Source organism: Melopsittacus undulatus, chromosome 1 (genome assembly GCF_012275295.1).
Source record: "Melopsittacus undulatus isolate bMelUnd1 chromosome 1, bMelUnd1.mat.Z, whole genome shotgun sequence".
Lineage (NCBI taxonomy): Eukaryota > Metazoa > Chordata > Aves > Psittaciformes > Psittaculidae > Melopsittacus > Melopsittacus undulatus.
In genome coordinates, this window is record NC_047527.1 from 123,180,577 (window position 1) to 123,199,680 (window position 19,104).

At 40.7% G+C, this 19,104-nt stretch overlaps 1 protein-coding gene across 3 annotated transcripts in view; it reads left to right on the forward strand.

Moving 5' to 3' along the window:
* Window positions 1–19,104, forward strand: part of DYNC1I1 (dynein cytoplasmic 1 intermediate chain 1) — a 189,191-nt gene that overhangs the window by 140,345 nt on the left and 29,742 nt on the right. For all 3 annotated transcript variants that reach the window (XM_034061953.1, XM_034061959.1, XM_034061957.1), the window contains 3 exons: window positions 2,205–2,318; window positions 4,922–5,055; window positions 7,169–7,313. In XM_034061953.1, coding sequence (XP_033917844.1) covers window positions 2,205–2,318; window positions 4,922–5,055; window positions 7,169–7,313 — 393 coding nt within the window. The remainder of the gene's footprint in view (window positions 1–2,204; window positions 2,319–4,921; window positions 5,056–7,168; window positions 7,314–19,104) is intronic.

The window sequence follows — 19,104 nt, forward strand, 5'->3', positions numbered from 1 at the left end:
AAAAGAAAAAAGGATTAAATTAAGAGGACTCTACTGTAGCAGTGTTACTTTATGTACTGCTACATACGTGAATAGTAATTTTTTTAGTCAAATTAATAGTAATTTTTTAATTTGAACTTATGCCAGATGTGAAAAAAGAACTTTTCTCTGTTCTTTCTCTCACTTAGCTTATTTGAAACAGATATAGAGTTATCACTGACTTAAACCTTCCCTGAAGTTTAGTGTCACTGATTACCGCCTGGATTCACCAGGGAAGAGAATTTTACCCACAGCTTACTCACTAATTTCCTTTCACACCCACCACACATCTGCACTTGGGACAACAGGAAATTTTAATTAAGACAAAATCCTTTTGCATGATGATTTAATTTCCAAAATAAATAAAAGCAAGCTGGCAGCAACCTTTGAAAGGAAGTAGCCTGTTTAGACTTTCTTCTGTGTACAGTTGGTTGTCTTTTTCATCCATTTTCCTTACGTCTTTTCATTTATGTAGTGAGTTTTATTATGCGTGAAATTGATGCCTAGTAGCCCTGATTAAAGCCAGGCATGTCACACTGAGGTGCTGCTGGAAAGACAGGACTTGCTTTCTCCCTCAAGCCTAAATATTCTAGCTACTCCACTGCTTGCTTCAGCTTCCTCCCACCCACTCTGTCCCTGTCTGCTTGGACAAAGGTCAGACACCCATGAAAAATCAGGCCTATGCTTATTTCACACATCAGCATGCACTAATCATGTTTAGCACTGGGCTCATTAGCTCACCACTAAGCATCAAGAAGGTCCACCATAGAAGGGTACTAGTGTGAGGGACAGATTTGGCATCCTTTTGATGATCCGGGGAAAATGAGGTGCCTGACAAGCTTGAGAGAAAGAGAAAAGTCAGCATCATAACAGACCTTGTGACTTGCTGGTGTGTACAGGTGGCCTCTGAGCACAAGGTACCATTTCAGCAGCAATGGCCGAGTCCATCTTTGGTGTGGGTGCACGCACACACACTGTGCTTTCAGATGCTGCCCTTTTTGCACTTAGGCAGGGGGCATTTAATGGGTCTTCTCAGGTATCAAACCTCAGAGATTTCCAGTGTTCTGAAGGTTTCTGCCTTTCCCTACTCACTGGGTAGGTGACCTGCAGCTGGATCTTAAAGTTGTCTGAAATAAGTGGTAGTTCAGCCATTCGTTTCAGTAAGAGCAAGTGCTAGGTTTCTAACCCTACATGGAGTTGGCTTAGAAGCTCTATAGGGATCTTTTCTTAAGTTGGTCCTAATTTTCTTTAAGTACTGAAAGTATTAGTGAAAAGTATGTTTTCTTCCTGGAGATGCAGGTCTTCTATTCATCAGCAAAAGAGGCAGATGAATACCGTACTTCTTTGCTTGACTTGTGTATATGTCCTACACTTAATTCAGCAGGATCACTTGTACTGGTCAAAAGAAATTAAATCTTATTGTTTAGTCTGACTGACTTTTCACTCTAGAGATTGCTGAGCTTGAACCATCCTTATATGTCACCATCAGATACCAGATGACACTTTAGGCTCCAATTATCACCAGGTTCCTCGAAAAAGGAATAGGCCAAGTTTCATATTGCATTCAAAGTGGAATTCAGCCTCCATGGAATGACTGTTCTATGGTGAACCAGGTGTAACACCCTAAATTTAGTCACTACACATTTATGATGACAGATTGAAAAAGATATATTGGCCAGTGCTGGAAAATGTTGATGGATTTGTTCATGTTTTTCAAGTGGAGTACATTTGCAAATGTTAAGCATGCAAGCCAAATTCTGGAAAAGTTCAAGTTTTATGCAGCTGTTTTCTTGAATAAAGTTTTAATTTTCATTCCATTTGGACCATTTGCCTCTTTTTGCCAGTTATTTTCAGTGTCAAAAGCCATCAGCAGAGTGATACATGTCCCCATGGGTGAAATCTCATTCACATAATTCAGTATTTTCACAGCATTACTCAGCTGGGTCATTTTATTAAGAGGAAAATGAAACTTTGAAAACATTTCCACCTCCATAACATATCTCTTAAATTTAAATCTAAACCCCCCCCTCAAAAAAACCAATTCCTATCTGGCAAAAGTTGACTCCTGTATTTTCCAGGCATTATGTGACTACTTAATCATTTTTTAAAACAACATATGACATTAGTAATCTGTTCATAACAATGTGAGAATGACTGTCTGATTTCCAGTGTTACTGTGTTTTCAGCATCCCGTGTATTGTGTGAATGTAGTTGGAACACAGAATGCGCACAATCTCATTACCGTCTCTACAGATGGCAAAATGTGCTCCTGGAGCCTGGACATGCTCTCAACTCCACAGGTGGGTTTGCTTTTACATATACAGGGAAAAAAACATCCTCAGTAGAGCAGGATACCTGCTTAATGGAACCTAAAAGCCAAAACCTCATGTCCTATACAAACTAAAACCAATGGATGTACTTGAAAGAGTACAGCTTGCTTCCAGCAGTCTTTGCTAAGAGCCAAAACCCATTTCCTTTACCACAAATCATGTAATTATTGTAATACGTTAATACATAGGTCAGTTTCAAGTGAAAATGAAATAATCCATTTTAAATAATGGTAATTACAGAAGTCGCCTGTGGTATAAATTGTACTTACTCTACAGCATTGTTTAACAAATACAGACTAGATTGCACTGTTGCTGAACACACCCTAGGCACTATGGGTTTCCAAGGCACACAGAAAGCTTACTTTGCTGCCTGCCTTCAGTAGCCAAAGGAACAAACAATGTAAATCAAAAGTTTTAAAACTGATTTCCCCCCTCTGGAATCTTTGCTGCCATTGTCTTCCCCCACACACACCCCACCAATCCCCGCTTTGTATCAGAAATGAAAGGAAATCCAGGAAAATTGTCCAAACCGTTAGTGATTATAATAATGAAAACTAAACAAAGAATATGATGCTGAAAAAGGCCAATTGAAAGCATCTTTTAAGTGTTTTCTTCTTGAGTAGTACATTTTCTATTCTAACATATCACTCATTTATAATATGTAATTTCTTAGGAAAAAAACCCATATCATTTTTACTAAGCATCTTGGGATTTGATCCTGTTTCAAAATGCTGCATAGAAACTCCTCTTCATGATTCCATTAATCATCTATTAATCATGCATTAATGTGCAATTACTATTGAATTATTTACTTTTCAGGGTTTACAAAGGAGGTGGGAATCCTCTGTCCCAATCTTAGCTATCTAGAAGCTAGGTCCATGTCAAGTCTAAGCTAGTAATTTTAGTTCCCTTTACAGGTAATGTAGAGAGACTGGGCACTTCTGGAGGCTGGGAGGACTCTCCCAGCCCAGTGTGAAATACCATTTCAGATACCCACCCTAAGGTACAGAACTGTCAAATCTTAGGATGGAAGGGGCTTTTGGAAGTCATCCCATCTATTTTCCTATTCAAATTGCAGCCAACTTCACAGTTAGACTGTGTTCATCTGAGGCAACAATATGGAAACCAATGCTCTTCCAGAACAGAAGTGAAGGCATCTAAAAAGCCCCAGACATCTATGTTTAGGCAACTGAATCCTTTCCCCAGTTTCTCAGTTAAAAATCAAGAAGATAAATCCCACCTTTACGTATTCACTTACTGAAATGCTAAATTCTGAAGCAGAGATTTGTGAACATCTCAGTTCCAGTACTTCATCATTCAGATGGAATTTCCCTGCTCCAAACTGGCTTTCAACAAGGATGGGAACACACCCCACATTACGCTGAAGTTTGGCATGTGGATCATGGTGATGAACGCACAGGATTTGACGTCAAGCCATAGCTTTACATTCGGAGGAGTGTTGCTGATGTGTGTCAGTCTGAAACTTTCCAAAGACACTGATTCAGAGCACTCATGTACAGCCATACAGCCACGGTGTAGGCGATGGGAGGAGAGAGTCCACCACAGTATCTGGCTGTGTCTCCACAGAGATATTAAATGGTGATCTCACCCCAGAAGTTTTTCACAGAAATATAGGTGCCCCGCCAATTCATTTACCAGATCTAGTTCTGCTTCTTTTTGGTAGAACCAAATGTATTTCAAAGAAAAGTATAAACCAAGCAGAAGTATTTCTCTATGGATTTGCAGCCCTCTCTTCTCACAGGGATGCCCACTTTCCTTAGCTACAGCAAGAAAAAGACCTTCTGAGAAAAATGCTACAGGTTTTGGCCCTAGAAGAACAGCAGCTTAGACATTTTAAACATAGAAAACATACCCACTTAAATAGATAAAAATGAAAATTGTTAAATCAATCAGCTCCTTTGTGGATTCTTGGGTTACAGCATTTAGGCTGAAGAACCAAAAAGTTGTGCCAGATCTGCTCAAAGAGTACACATCTTGCAATGGCTGCAATCTGTTCATGCTGGTTGGACTTACAATGGCAAAGATGGGCATGCTGGTTTACTTCAAAAGGTCACTACCAAAGGACTGCTGGTTGATAGCTTGATGGTGGAGTCCAGGGGCAGTGTTTAGGGTTACCTCAGAAAATCCCTCAGAAGCAATGCTTAGAATGGTGGTAGTGAGGACCCCAACCTTTTAATTTTGTTCTGCAAAGGCACAAACAGCACAGTCTGATAAACGCCTCAGGTGCACAGGATACTGCATGTGTTTCTTGACAGACAACTGGTATAAAAAATGTTTGTAAATAGAAGGGTATTGTATGTTTTATTAGAGCCCGGGGCTGGCAAGTGTAAGCATTAAGGTATTATCTTTAATTTCTGCACCATTAGATTTTAAATTCTCTCCTGTCATCTCTGCCTGATTTAAGATGATGTAGCAAAGACCAGTGCCTTTCAGCCACTCTCAGATGTGTGATAGACAGCAGCAGAGATAGCAGGAAAAAAAACAGCCAACCAAAAGGATGTTGCAGAATAATATCAAATTTGCAGAATAATAACAAAGACCTGTTTTGGTAGGAGAGCATGGAGCTGGTTTACAATAAGTCCAAACCAGTGGCGGTTACAGGAATGGCTTTCCCAACTGGAGATGTCAATAACTTTGTTGTTGGCAGTGAAGAGGGAACAGTCTACACAGCCTGTCGTCATGGAAGGTGATGTTCAGCATTTTGTACTTTGATACTGTGTGCCTGTGTCAGCACGAGATAGTCAAGTGTGTGTGGAGAGTGTTTCATGGTTTTAATGGTGTATCACAGTGTCTGTACAGTTCTACTTTGCATGGTTAGGACAGGAGTCACCTGACTTTGAGCATCTGTGCTACTGCCTGTTGTACTGCTCCCTGCATAGTGGGTAGGGGGGAATGACTACTCCTAGGTTTGCTTTCCTTTACCTTTTTAAGACATCTGCCTGAAGAACAGATGAGTGTGACCTCAGAAATACCAGGTCATATCCCTTCCTCACATAACCCAGGCTGTAGTTTAATACTGCAAGTTCCTTATTTTGTACCCTGTAAATCTTCAGGATGCTAGAGTGCTCTGCTGGCTTCTGGTGGTAGTTTCATCCTCTGAGATACCTGAAAGGCTTTTGTAAGGAAACCTTTTTCACTGACAGATTTAAAGCTCACCCCCACCAATAGTTTGCAGTATTCTCTGAATTCGTATTTTGTCATACTCTGTGTTTCTGTTGACCAAATAGACATCAATACACCGGTCTAAGATTATAAGGCTTCTATTACACATTCCTAATATTGTATAAATAGTTTTACGTATACTTTTCTCCATATAATTTTTATTTCAAACTATTTTTATTTTAGCCTGACCACTGACAGTATTGCAAAATTGTGTCTATTTAGGCATACTTACAGGCTGTGGCAGTTGATGGTTTGAATTAATCTTAGGCTGCTAGGATAAATGAAGCATGCCCAAGGGCATTTCTCACTTCTGATCTTTCAGACATGCCTGGTTTATTCCTCACAAGAGGAGGAAGGTGCCAGATCCTCTTGTTAGCACAACTTTTAGCAAACCTTCAGCTGACCAACAAAAAATGCACTCCTTTTCTGCTCCTGCCTGCCTTTCCTAGAGCTTTTTGCTATCATCCCCATTTTATTTGCAGAGGCTCCTGTGTCCTTCAGCCCAGCACAGTGGAGAGCCATATGTTATTCTGGAAAAAGGTGTTTCAAAGCACAGGAGATACCCAAGGTGTTCTCAGTGCTCCAGAACTGTCCTTATCCCGCTGACTATATGACAGACAGGTGGGGATAAAATAAGAGGTGGACTTTGTACCCAGCACTGCAGAGGCACTGCAGAGCTTAGTCCCTGCTCCAGCACAAGCTGCAGGGTCTGGCAGGGAAGCCTAAGTGAGGCCACACTGTGATGGTGGTCAACAGGAGAGGTGAGGGGACCACACTAGCAATATAAGGAACCAATTTGCTCCAGTGCAGCTCCTATCTCTTTGGGTATGCTGTACTCACATTGACACAGGGCTGGAGGCCTTGTCACAGCTGTGGCTATTTTTAATGTATTTTTTTCCACTGGCAATTTTTATATAATGTAACTAAAAGGGTAATTTCATGATCCCCCTTTCTGTATACACTGTGAAACAGCCCTGACAACTGATCTGGTGTCATTTGCTTCCAGGAAGAAGAAAACTGCGCACATTCTCTCTTACACAGCATTGTATTTTTCTTTCCTAATAGCTATTCTAGCCTCAGGCTGATGAAATGCACATCTCCCCTTGTTCCAAGTAATGACTCTATGATACCTGATCACAGGAACAGTTCCTTCACTTTTTGTGAAAAAGGATTTGCTTCCTAGTGACTTGATTGACTGCTGTGGAAAGTTATTTTAGATGTGTAAGAGAAAAAGAATTGCTCATGATAAGTCATTAACGTATTTGCATTTTTATTTTAATGGTTATTCCTAGTGATAATGGCTTACTCACAGGCATAAGTGATAATATAATTATAATTTAGAATTATTTTATGATTATACATAAATATTATTTTAAGCTACAGTAGTAGACCGTGTATGTAAAAGTGAGTAAGACAAGTTTTCTGAAGGAAGAGAAAGTCTCCCTGTGCTAGATTCTGTTCATTAATTGTGCCCAAAGGAGTAAATCTCTGTAGGCAAAGACCTTACTGAATGGAGAGAAACTTACAGATTAAGTGAAACTTTAAAAGGAAATAGGCACCTGAGAGTAAAGAAAACTGATGTTAAATCACCAGATGTTATATCACTCACTAACTGCAAATGTCTCTTCTTCCTGTAGTAAAGCTGGCATTGGTGAAATTTTTGAAGGCCACCAAGGACCCGTCACAGGAATCAATTGCCACATGGCAGTGGGTCCAATTGACTTTTCCCATCTCTTTGTCACATCATCGTTTGACTGGACAGTCAAATTGTGGACCACAAAGGTAAGAAATCCAAGCAGGGTGGAATGGGTAATGCTACTGTGAAAATGCTGTTAGAAACATTTCAATATTGTCTATAGCAAATACTAGGAATTATTTAAAGAAAAGTTGTGCTTACAATAGACATAGTGATAAAATTCTAAGTAAAATATGTACCTGTGTCAACCATATTTACTTTGGAGTGTACCCTGCCCTTTAAAGGTAGCTTCAGCTGCCCTGCACTTCAGTATTAACCGTGGTGCTGAGCAATTTCACTAGGCAAGGAGATTAGGATGTCTTGTACTGCAAGGCATCAAACAATCCATTCAGCACTCCCTGTGCAGACTAAATTGTAAGGCTGATACTATGCACCATGGTGGTGCAGCAGCAGGAACACTTTCTTCTGATGAAGCAATAGGGGAAGCACATGTATGACTTAATGCAATCAATACCACTTGTGAAATTCATTGCTGTAGGCGGTTGTGATAGCCAGAAAGTATAATTTGTCCCAATGACATCAGACACCGATGACTGGAAGCAGGGAAGAAATACATGCTGGAACTCACATTCATGACCACAATGGATCTGTTGCTGACTGCGCTACGGACATGTCCCCATGACCTTTTACAGGGGAGCACTATGAAAAACAGAAATGGATACACGTTCCTCTGAAGCTTTCTGTCATAGAACAGTACTATATTACCCTTTATTACATTATAGGGTAATGACAGCATGAGTGGAAACTTCGTGACAGATTAAACAGACCAACCTATTTCTTTGTACGGGCTGAGTAAAGCAGGAGAATGAGAGGTAAAATTCTAATTATATGAGTCATCTAGACAGTTATTTTTGTCATGCACCAGAGTAGAGAACTGACTTCCAAATGCCAGGCTTTTGTCTTAATCACGGTTTTATGCTTGCTTTGGGTTCACATCTTGAGCTGCACCCAGCAGGCTTCCAGTACTGGAAGCTCACCCCTGTCAGGAAGTATCTCAGCATGTGTTCCTCCAAAACATCAGGGCCTGGAGATGCTAAAACAGATGCACAACAAATGTAAATACAGAAGTGATCAGAAGGGCTCATGTGACAGCCTTGTACTGGGAACGGAAGCACAGTTACCTAGATGATAACTTGAATCATCTTCTATAGTAGCTTCACAATCCATTTGTTAATGGCTTGATCCAATGTGCATGCTAATTAACAGGTATCTTTTCCTAATCAGCAATAACTAACAGCTGGTGGTTTTGTCTTCTGTCATTTTGGGGAACTGGTTATACAAAGGCACATGATTTACCTAATTCACATTTAACCACATACATCAGTGGACCTAGCCTTAACCAATGCAGAGGTGGTTCAGGGGAGTGGTCATGCACAGGCTGGGCTGGGTCTGGGATAGGTCCAAGGTGGTAGATGTTAGAGAGGGCTGCAGGATGACCAAATGATAGAGAGCTTAGTTGTTACCTGGTTGGGGCTGGCTAGGCTGATGGGTGTCTGAGATAAGGGAGGCCTAGGCAGTGGTAACTGGTGTCAAGGGAATATTGGAGCATTGAAGCTGAAGCTAAGTAAGGTGAAAATAATTTGTGGGGACTAAAAGGAAGATGAAAGACAGGTACTGAATTCCAAACATACATGTCCAGAAAAATCTAGGATGAGTATCTGAGCCTCAGCTTGAGGTTGAATCTGGCAATAAGGGTCTCATCCATTGTCAGCTTAAATGAAATTATACTAAGGGATCATAAGGCCTGGGTTTTATTTTGAACTCCTGGAGGATTTTAGAAGTTGGCAGTAACAGCATATTTTGGGTACAAAGACACTGCAGTTAGCAGTACGCAGTTATCCTTGTGGAGTAATTCAGTGCCAAAATGGTTAGGTCAAATTCTGCTCAATACAGTCAGTGTTCAACAAACCAAACCATTTAAATTTCTAATATCTATCAAGCTGTGGCTCATCTGGCAAGAGGGGCTTCCTGAGAAAGCTGTTTGACCTAGCTGCTGTGAGCTGTGAGGCACACGTGAGACACCACAGCACCACTCAGAGCTGGAAGCTGTGTTGTTGTATTGGATCGCTTGCTTGCTTCTGGAGCAGGTTTGAGCAGCAGCAGCCCCAGGCTGCTGTGATGCCAGCCACTGCCCTGTGGAGACATCCTCTAAGACGCTAGACAAGTTCTTGAACTGTAAGGAATGTTTTCCTTTTCTTCCCATTTGACTCTGACAGAAGTTTATTTCCATACTGTCTGGATAATTCTCTTGGCTGGAGCTATTGCACATTTAGGGCTCTCTCTGTTTAGTTCCCATAGTCAGGGCCCAGTCAATCAGTGGGCTTTGAATAAACTCATCAGCATGTTTGATTCTCTGAAAAATTATAGTGAATTTATACGAAGCATTGAATGCTACTGCTGATTTATGAGAATTTACTCAGAATTGTTTCATTCCTTTGGTTTCTTATTTGCAAATTTTATCTTTCTAACAGCAGCCAATGCCTTATTGCTTTCCTGCTTCTACCAGTGTTGTATACTTAATCCTGTGTACGTTATCCTCTTTGGTCATGAAATTCAGCTCCTTTCTGTTTCACACGTTCAGAGTCAATGTCCAATTTTAAAGTGAACCATAAAAGCACTGTGTTTATATTGCTTACTGATGTTGTGTAGCACCCTGGGGTGCTTACAAGAGAGGTGCTTTGATATGTGCATCAGACATTTGACTGATGGATTGAAAGAACCATCTCCCTTAAAACTGTGGCTTGACATTTTATAATCTGTTTTTGTGGTTAACACATTTTCTACCCAAAGGCAGTTGAAGCAGGTGACTCAGAATAAGGTTTTCACTAACAGGAAGAATGAAGGTTTTGTAGATAACACTAACAGAAGGTTCAAATTATCACCCATCACATTAGCCAGTAATTAGATCCCTGGGTGAATAGTAAGCAATCAGAATCAGCATTAAAAGAAAAGGAATTTTCAAAGATAGTCACTTTGTAACCAGGGCATTACCTGATTCCTGGTGAAGGCAACAGGGCTTTCAACTTAAATTCATGCTGCCACATGAGCAAGTCTTGGGTGCAGAGATGTCAAAGGGAAGTCCTGATGTGAAGTGTCTGTGGAGCTGTGCCCTTAATAAGGTACTGTCTGTATGATGCTTTGAAGAGGTAAAGTGCTAAGTGGAAATGCTAAGTGTTGTTAATTAATTAAGCACTAATCTTCATGAACAAATAGCATGAGGTTAAATAATGAAATGTAAGTATTGTTATTATTACAGCAATTGCTGTTTGGAGTGTGAATTTTTACGTGTTGTGTCAAGGGACAGGAGCTAGATTGAAATTGTTGAAGCATAGCAAAACAAGTGAGTTTCAGCTAAAGCTTAGAAGATGGCTTGTTTGCTGCTGAGGGAGTAAATAAAGGTCTGGATAGAGAGCTAAATTTTGTTAGCTCTTTCATCGTTCACATGTCTCCTTTATCTCCTATGTTTCCATTAAGGGAAGATGCTATTGACTGTTTTTCTCTTGCACCTTTACCTAAATCATGCTCAGATGGGCAGCTGACTAGAGATCAGAATAACTGCTATATTCCCATGCATGCTTATCTCTCTCTTTGGCTAATGTTTAAGTAAAGGTGGTGGGCGGTGGTGAATGATATAATCAGAAGAAGGGACAGAGGTGGGCAAATTGGTAGTAGGACCACCACATAACCATTAGGAAGGACTGAGCCAAAAGACCTGTGTGCTTTTGGTGACAAGACTACTTTTTGTGACCATGCTGTTTTGCCTCACTAGTGTGTGCATCAATGGTCTTATCTTTCTTATGCTCTTCACATGCTGCTCTTCTCTTTTGGTGTCCTGTGTTGTTCTAGGCTGCAATCTGTTGTGCTTTTTTGGGAAAGCACATTTTAAACAGCAAAAATTCACATTTCTATGCTATGTGCCTTCACGTACATTGCTGTACATTCAGTTTCTTATGCCCCCATTTGCTGATTATGTTGGTATGACCCAATCCTCTTGACTCTTGGAGTAAATTATTTTACCTTGCACTTTCATATCTTCCTACCAGCGTATAACTTCAAACTCCACTGTTTTTAATTCAGTTTAGAGGTTGAACACTGTCTCCTCAGAGGTCAAGCTGAAGTCTGGCACTAGGACAATGCAAACAAGCACGTAGTGGCGTTGCCAAAGATAGGTACCTCTACCCTCCTATCCTCATCCTCAAAAGCTGGCTGATAGGATCAGATAGCATCAACTTGATTGATAGACCAAATTTACTGTGTTGGAAAATGGTATTGTAGAATGAATCAGATCAATGCGTGATTGTGTGGATTAGTCACCAAGAAAACAAGCACTTAAAAATGAGCAATTTTTAGAGTTTACTAAAATAACAGGGTCAGGTTGTCACTTTTTTAAGATAAAGAATTACTATTTTTACATTACAAATACCATGTACCAAGGTATCTGGTTACTGCCTCAGATTTTTTTCTAGCATGATTTCAATCACTTTAAGTGGATGAGTGAGAACCTCTTGTGTTATAGATAGTATTGCCTGAAGTTAAAGATCCAAATAGAAATGTAATCAAGCATGTAGTCACGATAAAAGGACAGTAAACCTAGTGAATGATTACAAAAGCTTGGTGAATTCTCCCTCATGAAAATTAACCGCAATTGGAAATGCTGGACTCAATTACTTGATTTAGTGAAGTCCTGTGGCAGATGATCAGAGTGGATCGGTGGCTCACAGATTAGAGATACCGATATTAGTGGTTAATGGTATATAGCATTCTATGCCTAATGGAAGATGTTGCTATTACAGCAAATATACAGTTATGTATGAAGAGTGATGGAACTCCATGAGAGCAACCCCTAAGCCAGTGGTTTGGACACCAAGGCATGTTGCAAAGGTCTTCCTGAGTGGGACTTGGACATGTGTCTTCCCTAAGTGAAGGAAGTGCTGGAATGATCTTACAGTTTTTCTCTGAGCTGTATCTTATGCCTAAGAACAACTCTGGTTTCACTGAAAGTAGGATATTCTCAGAGTGAAGCTTTGATTTTAATATGCTGACACCTGATGAAAACCAGTTTTGTCTACTTGGGGCCAGCACTACTCTTCCAGTTTGTAACAGGATCAGACAGGTCTGTGACAGCAAAATGGACTGATGAAATGCTGGGGTTACTCATGTACCTTCTCTTGCATACACCTAAGTGCAGATGAGAGCTGGACTTAATGAAATTTCAAAAGTATCATTATTTTCAGTCTAGAACCTGTTCATTCTTAACATTATTTTCTAAACTTTCCTAAATCCTTTAGTCCATATTCAGTCTTCTCACATTAGCACATGAAGCATTTTAGATGACTTACTGCATGTGAAGTTTGATCCTCCTGGATCCTTTATTATTTAGGGTTTCCATACTTTAGTTTCTTATGCAGCTACTGGAAAGAAGAATTTGTAATGCATACATCAGACGTCTCTTGGAGGTACCACCATTACTTCCCACCACTGACAATGCAGGAGGCCAAGTCTGGCAGATAGTTCATTGTTGTAGCTTTTGATGGCTTTCCTGCATCTGAACAGCCTCGGGTCATATCTGAACCAGCAGATGTGCAGCACTTCTGAGCTCCTGCATCTGTCTTCTTGTTCTGGCTTCCCCCAAACCACTGTCAGGAAGGAATCTGCCTCTTCATCCCATGCCACACACAGAGCTATACCTTGATTCTGCAGCTGCAAAAGCTAAGATACGAGCAGAAGAAAGCCAGGGTATGTTCTAACCAGATGTTAAGTCAAACTACAGTGGTGTCAGGACCTCTGGCTTTCTGTACCTGCCACCCCACTGAATCTGGATGAAATCTGCATTTGTCTCTAGTATCATGGTGGGTGATCTCAAAAGGGCCCAGAAAGTTTAGGGAGGCATAAGAAATAGCATTGTGAAGAAAAGGAGGAAAAGAAACAACGTACTGTGAGGGAGACCAACACTTCAGTCTATTTTGCGAGTTGGTGGACTAAATACAGACAGTTCTCCTTATTTTCTTCTCTCTGTGTCCTTTACTGCATCTCTCTCCCACTGATTTTGTGCACTCAAATGTCTATGTCAGGGGACAATTTCACTCATGTTTTGCATACCTGGCTCAGATGGTACCCCTTGCTGCTGCATCACAACACAGAGCTCCTTTTTTACTCCACTCATGAGGTAGACACTTTCCTTTGACAAAACTGCATTTCCAGTGCAGGCTTTTCTCTTTGATAAAAGCAATTAAAATGATTGATCACTGTCCAAATGCTAATTCCATCTGATTATAGAGAAGACAAAGGATGATAAAATAGTGTGCTGGATTTCATGGAAATGGTCTCTCTGTGGTGTGAGTCCAGAATTCCGAGTTTTGTCCAAGAAAAAGGCAATGAATGAATTTGCTTCAGAGCTCACTTTCTGTCAGAAGGCCAAGCTGACTTGGGGAAGAGGGTGGAGTTGCCTGTTCAGACAGGATTTTTTTAGTTTTTGCCCTTTACCTCTGGAGCCAGAGGTCTGGCTCTCATCCAGCTGTACAAAAAAGAAGATTATGCTATTTTCCAGGTAGTTTTAAAAAGCAAAACCAAAGTGAAGTCAGGTGGCTTGAAATCAGCCCCAAGTTCTTCACATGAAATGTTTCTCATGATTTTGGTTTTCAGTCTAGCCATATTTGAAAGTGATAGGAAAATATCCTTCAGCTGGCCAACATGCTTCATTTACTCATGTGAACCGGGCTGCCTCTTTGTGAAACATTTCATGAAGAATGGCACACATAAAAATAAAAGTAATCTAAAGTACTGAGTCTGTTCTGAAAAACTCAGTGAGCTAAACTCTATGTCAGAAGGCCCTAACATGAATCCAGGTGTAGCAGTGAAAGCTTTATTCACACGTGGAAAGCAGAACTGGGTTTCAGGAGCTTATATAATATGTACAAAACAAAGTTGTCATTCCTTTTTCCCCCTGAAATCAAAATGCAAACCTCCCACTGACTGTTCTGTTGCAGAATTACACTGGAGGATCAGGCTTGCGTATAATAGTTAAACACTTCAGGAAAACTATCAATATGTAAAACCCAGAACTAATGGAAATTTTCTCCCACCTGCTTCATGCAGCTGTCCTTTCTCTGCTATGTGAGGGACTTTTGTTATCAGTAGAAAAAAGGAACTGCATCCAGAATCCTGGGATGGAGTTCTCCTCAATAATAATTAGCCTCAAAATCATTGTTTGCTGACCCATGAAAGCTCTGTGGGCATCCTGGTGGCAGCAGCTACAAATACTAATATTGACTGTTCAGCAGACGGTGCTGTAACATCAAACTGCATCAGCTGTCCTTCTATCTTCTTCATGCTCTTGCCTGCGCTTCCTGGCAGCTGGAACTGCAGCAGCAGAGTCCCTTGAAAGCCTTGTAATTCACCAAGTCCACATGCAGTGCCAGGCCAGGTACCCTGTGATGAAGCAGCATTTTCCATTAAAAAGAAAAATTGAATTTTTAGGGACCTCATACTGAATGTTTCCATCAGAATCACAGGAGTGGGAAACAACCCCTGAAACCACAGTTACATTATCCGTCTCAGCCTCCTTGCCTCGCAATTTGAGCTGAACTACCTCTCTAACAACTTGAGGCCTGAAAAGACCAGTTCCACTGACTGCAACAGGACTCAGGTTCAGGACTTGAATGCGTGCTGCTGCTTCTCCTGTACAACAGGAAAGCACTTAGCACAGTGATCCAGCTTCTTCCAAAAGCTGCCACTCACTCTCCAGCCCGGCTTCCTTATCCCACCTATGTGGCATACAGAGGGTGAAAACTGGAGGTAAAAACCAAATCTGTCCTCCTTCAGTGTTTTACTGTGTTCAGTGTTTTCTCTGACCAGGATTTGGTGATTCCATCAGTCTATGATGCTTCTCTGGAAAAAAAAAATAAAACAACAATAGGAAAACAGTAGTATGAAGGGAGGAATATGAGCTACAGAAACTGTGAATCAGTTTGCTAGGCAGGGACAATAAGAACTTTAGTGTTTTGAGCTTCTTAAAAGAAGAAGTTGAGCCACCTTTAGAAGTAAGTAGAAATTCCAAAAGACAATGAAAGTATTTATAATAAAGGCATTTCATGATTGAAATGCATAGTTAGTAGCACAGGAAAAAGTGCTGGCTTGGTTAAAGCATGTTTTAAATAAAAGGTGGAAAACTCGATTAACATTTAACGGTGAAGTCAGCAGTCTGAGGAAATACAGTACAAATGGCAAATACCTGTACAGGCTTCTCCACTGTTGCCATCCACACTCCATCCAGCTTGATGTGGGCAAGTGGAGCAGAAGGTATTAAACCTCAAGCAGTGGAAACCTATAGGCAAAACTCTTGTAAGTGTGGAGTAAGAGAGGTTCCAGAATGGGAATGAAACTGGATGATCTAAAATGCAGTGAAAAGCATACACCAGTATGCCAGTAGGAAATAGGGACAAAAGTGAGCTGCAGAACACATCTCTCCCTGGTGCCTCACTATAACCCAGTCTGCATTAGCTTCTTCATAAAATCTTTCTTAAGTCTGTTTTGTAGAGTTTCAAAGCCTGCTAGTGTTGTAATGTGATGTTTCAACACATTCTGATGTTTGTAAAGTTCATCCACTGAAAGCAGATATCAGTAATTCATTTAAATTTACCACAGACATCAAGTAACACACATTTGTTATTTATTTAAATGGGGGAAGTTCAGGTTGGATATAAGGAGGAAGTTCTTTACTGTAAAGGTGGTGAGACACTGGAATGGGCTGCCCAGGGAAGCTGTGAATGCTCTATCCCTGACAGTGTCCAAGGCCAGGTTGGACAGAGCCTTGGGTGACATGGTTTAGTGTGAGGTGTCCCTGCACATGGCAGGGGGGTTGGAACTAGATGATCTTAAGGTCCTTTCCAACCCTAACTATTCTATGATTCTGTGATTTATATAAAAACAGAAATTAGTTCCTCAGCTATATGCAGTGGTGAAGAGGAATGCCATGCTTTTTGCTTTTTTCCTTCAGAAAATAGAAAGGTCTTTTTCCATTGAGTAAGTGAAAAGGCAGGATAGAAGAGAACAGCTGAAGTCTAGCAGCACAGCCTGAATGTGTCACACCTCTACAGAGGACTTAAAATAGCTATGGAGGATTAACCATATAAACAGTTCACCTGTCAGTATAGCTTCCAGGCTATCTCCACAGACACCAGCAGCTCTGCTGTTTGACTTTCTGATGCTTCTGAAAGTCAAGTGGTATCTTTTGGGGTTTTTTTCCTTCATGCCACAGTATTGGACATTAAGAACAGTTCCCATTAAAACCGCCTGTGCCCATCATTAAACCTTTTTTCCTTTGCTTCCTTCTTGTATGCTCACCCGTGACGCTTTGACTTTGAAGGAAACCACAAAAATGTAATCATCATGTTATCTCCAGACTTGGTCTGCTCTCACAGCCCCTTTCCTTTCTGTCTCACCCTTGTCCCCTCCTCCATCTATAATAATTCCCACATGTTTATGCAAAAAATATTGGACTTTATTTTATTATTGGCAATTAAGAAAGGCAACAGTTCAGCATCTCTGCAAGAGCAATCATTTCTAAAAGGAAACAGTGTTATGCCTTGACAGTCTGAAACTTCTAGGATGCCAAAAACCAATCAGCGTAGAACTACAGCACTTAAAACAGGGCTCTGAAGAGTGTAGGGGTTATTTCCACACTCATTTCTTTCACCCTGTTGCTACTGAATCTAAAAATGAAGCCTGTTCCCTTGCCCAGAAATGTAGTTTAGACTAGATTCAGTTTTCTAGTAGTCATCTGACAGTGAGATGACACAACATGTTCATAGGTCATAGCCCAGTGAAATGTCCATTGAGCCCTAGAGGCTCATCTGTGATTCAACACTGAATCTGACTGACAGAAGGAATTTAAAGACAGGTAGAGGGGCTATTATTCCTGTAATTCAATCTAGGGCACCTTGGTTAAGCAGTGACACTGTCTGAATAAAGTTGAAGAGCACAAACATCCCCCTTTCGCTTTCCCATTGCCATCCTTGAAGGTCAGGCTAGCCCTGGAAAAGGTGGAGCAGACTACAAGTTGTTAATTGTATAGTATTGGGGTCCGTGGGATAATGATACCCTTCAGGAAGAATGCAGGCAGGCTTTGCTGAGGCATCAGGGATGTACCTGTAACTAGCACCTCTGATTTATGGCATTTCATAACAGTTCCTGGGATTGCTGTAGCTTTTAAAAACTAGCATAATCTGAACTAAGTCAAGTCCCGTAACTATAGTATTAAAGTAGGAACTATTGGATTATCCTAAATTACCTGAACTGCTAGAAAACAGATTTGAGAGAAACACAGTAGTTCATAATTGGCAAAAATCCCATGGAGATCAATCAGCCTGATTAAAAAAATGGGCCTCTTTGATCCCATACAAATGGAGAATGTGAAGGCTTAGAAGAGTAGTAGAGCCTTATACACAGTGGAAGACATACTCACCAGTACAAAAAGTATATGCAAGTAACCCCAAATAGCTATCACCTGGTATCCTGGGAAGGACACAACTGAAGAAGGAAAGGTCAAGATCAGAGTAAAGCTGATTTGAGGAGTATTTGCCTCAAAATTCCTAACAGCTTTTAGTTTCTACATATGCTGTCTGCATCTTTTGGGTTGGCCTGTCTAACCCTTGGCAGAGTCAGAATGGAAAGGAAGAGCCTGGATTCAGAAAAGCAGTAAGAGGTCTCCCTCAAGGTGAAGAGTAGGCCTGGCAGCTGGGGTTTATAAAACAGTGAAAGAGCTCAGATCCTAACCTGAGTGGAAGTCCCACAAGCTATGTGGGATTACTGTGGTTTTTTTGTATCCCTCTGCTCAATATGGTACTGTAATACTTGCTTTAAATAAAGGCAGAAGAGTTTCACTTCCCTGTGTGTTACCTATGCCAGATGTTTTTCTGTGACACCATTTTGTAAGTTTGGGTTTGTTTTTTTTTAATGAAAAGGCTACTTATACAATATTTGGTCCCATAGGGGGCAAATTCATAGTCATAGAATGGTTTAGGTTGGAAAGGACCTTAAACATCATCTAGTTCCAACCCCTTATCCCCTGGTTTGTTCAATTGCCAGACACACGAGCAGCCACTCTGCTCAGGACCGCCCTGGCTCTGCTCTTTCCAAGTGCTCAAAAGCCAGAGCTTGAGCCTAAACAAACACATCAGCTTGTTCGGAAAGTTTCTATGCCAAAGACTAATCTGTCATATTTGCTGCACACCTAGAAAAATCAAATTAGCTTGAATCAGCTTATAATACCGCACAACACACATGGCTGCTGTTAATCCAGCGTGAGCCAGAAGTACAGGTTTGGCTTATTGGTTTTGGAACGGAAGACAATGGAGTGGGAAGAAAGAAGGGGAGAGAAGAGAGTATGTAGTGTCACCATACAGCTGTGCTGGGGAAGGTACAGTCTAGGGAAGTACCTTTAAGTGGAGCTGACACCCACAGAAATTGTGCCAACGTGTAAAATGCTCCCTTCATGAAAGAGGCAAAGCCAGTAGCTTTCTCCATGGCTTTTCAGAAGTCAGATGCTAGTTAAAACCTGTGAATATGTATACATTCCTTTATATGGATAATTAGCTGTATGGATAATTAACTACTTTATGTGTGGCGCCTCCTGGATTAAAGAAAATTCTTCTATGTAAATAAGAAGTGGAATAGACTGGTCAGATTTATATGTGGAAAAAAAAGACCTGTTCTATATAAATATGTAGTATTTATTTAGGTGAGTTTCTTATTTCATAGACAAGTGCTAATTCCTAGACAGCTCCCAGGTATTTGAAATGTTCACTCTGCATTGTTCTT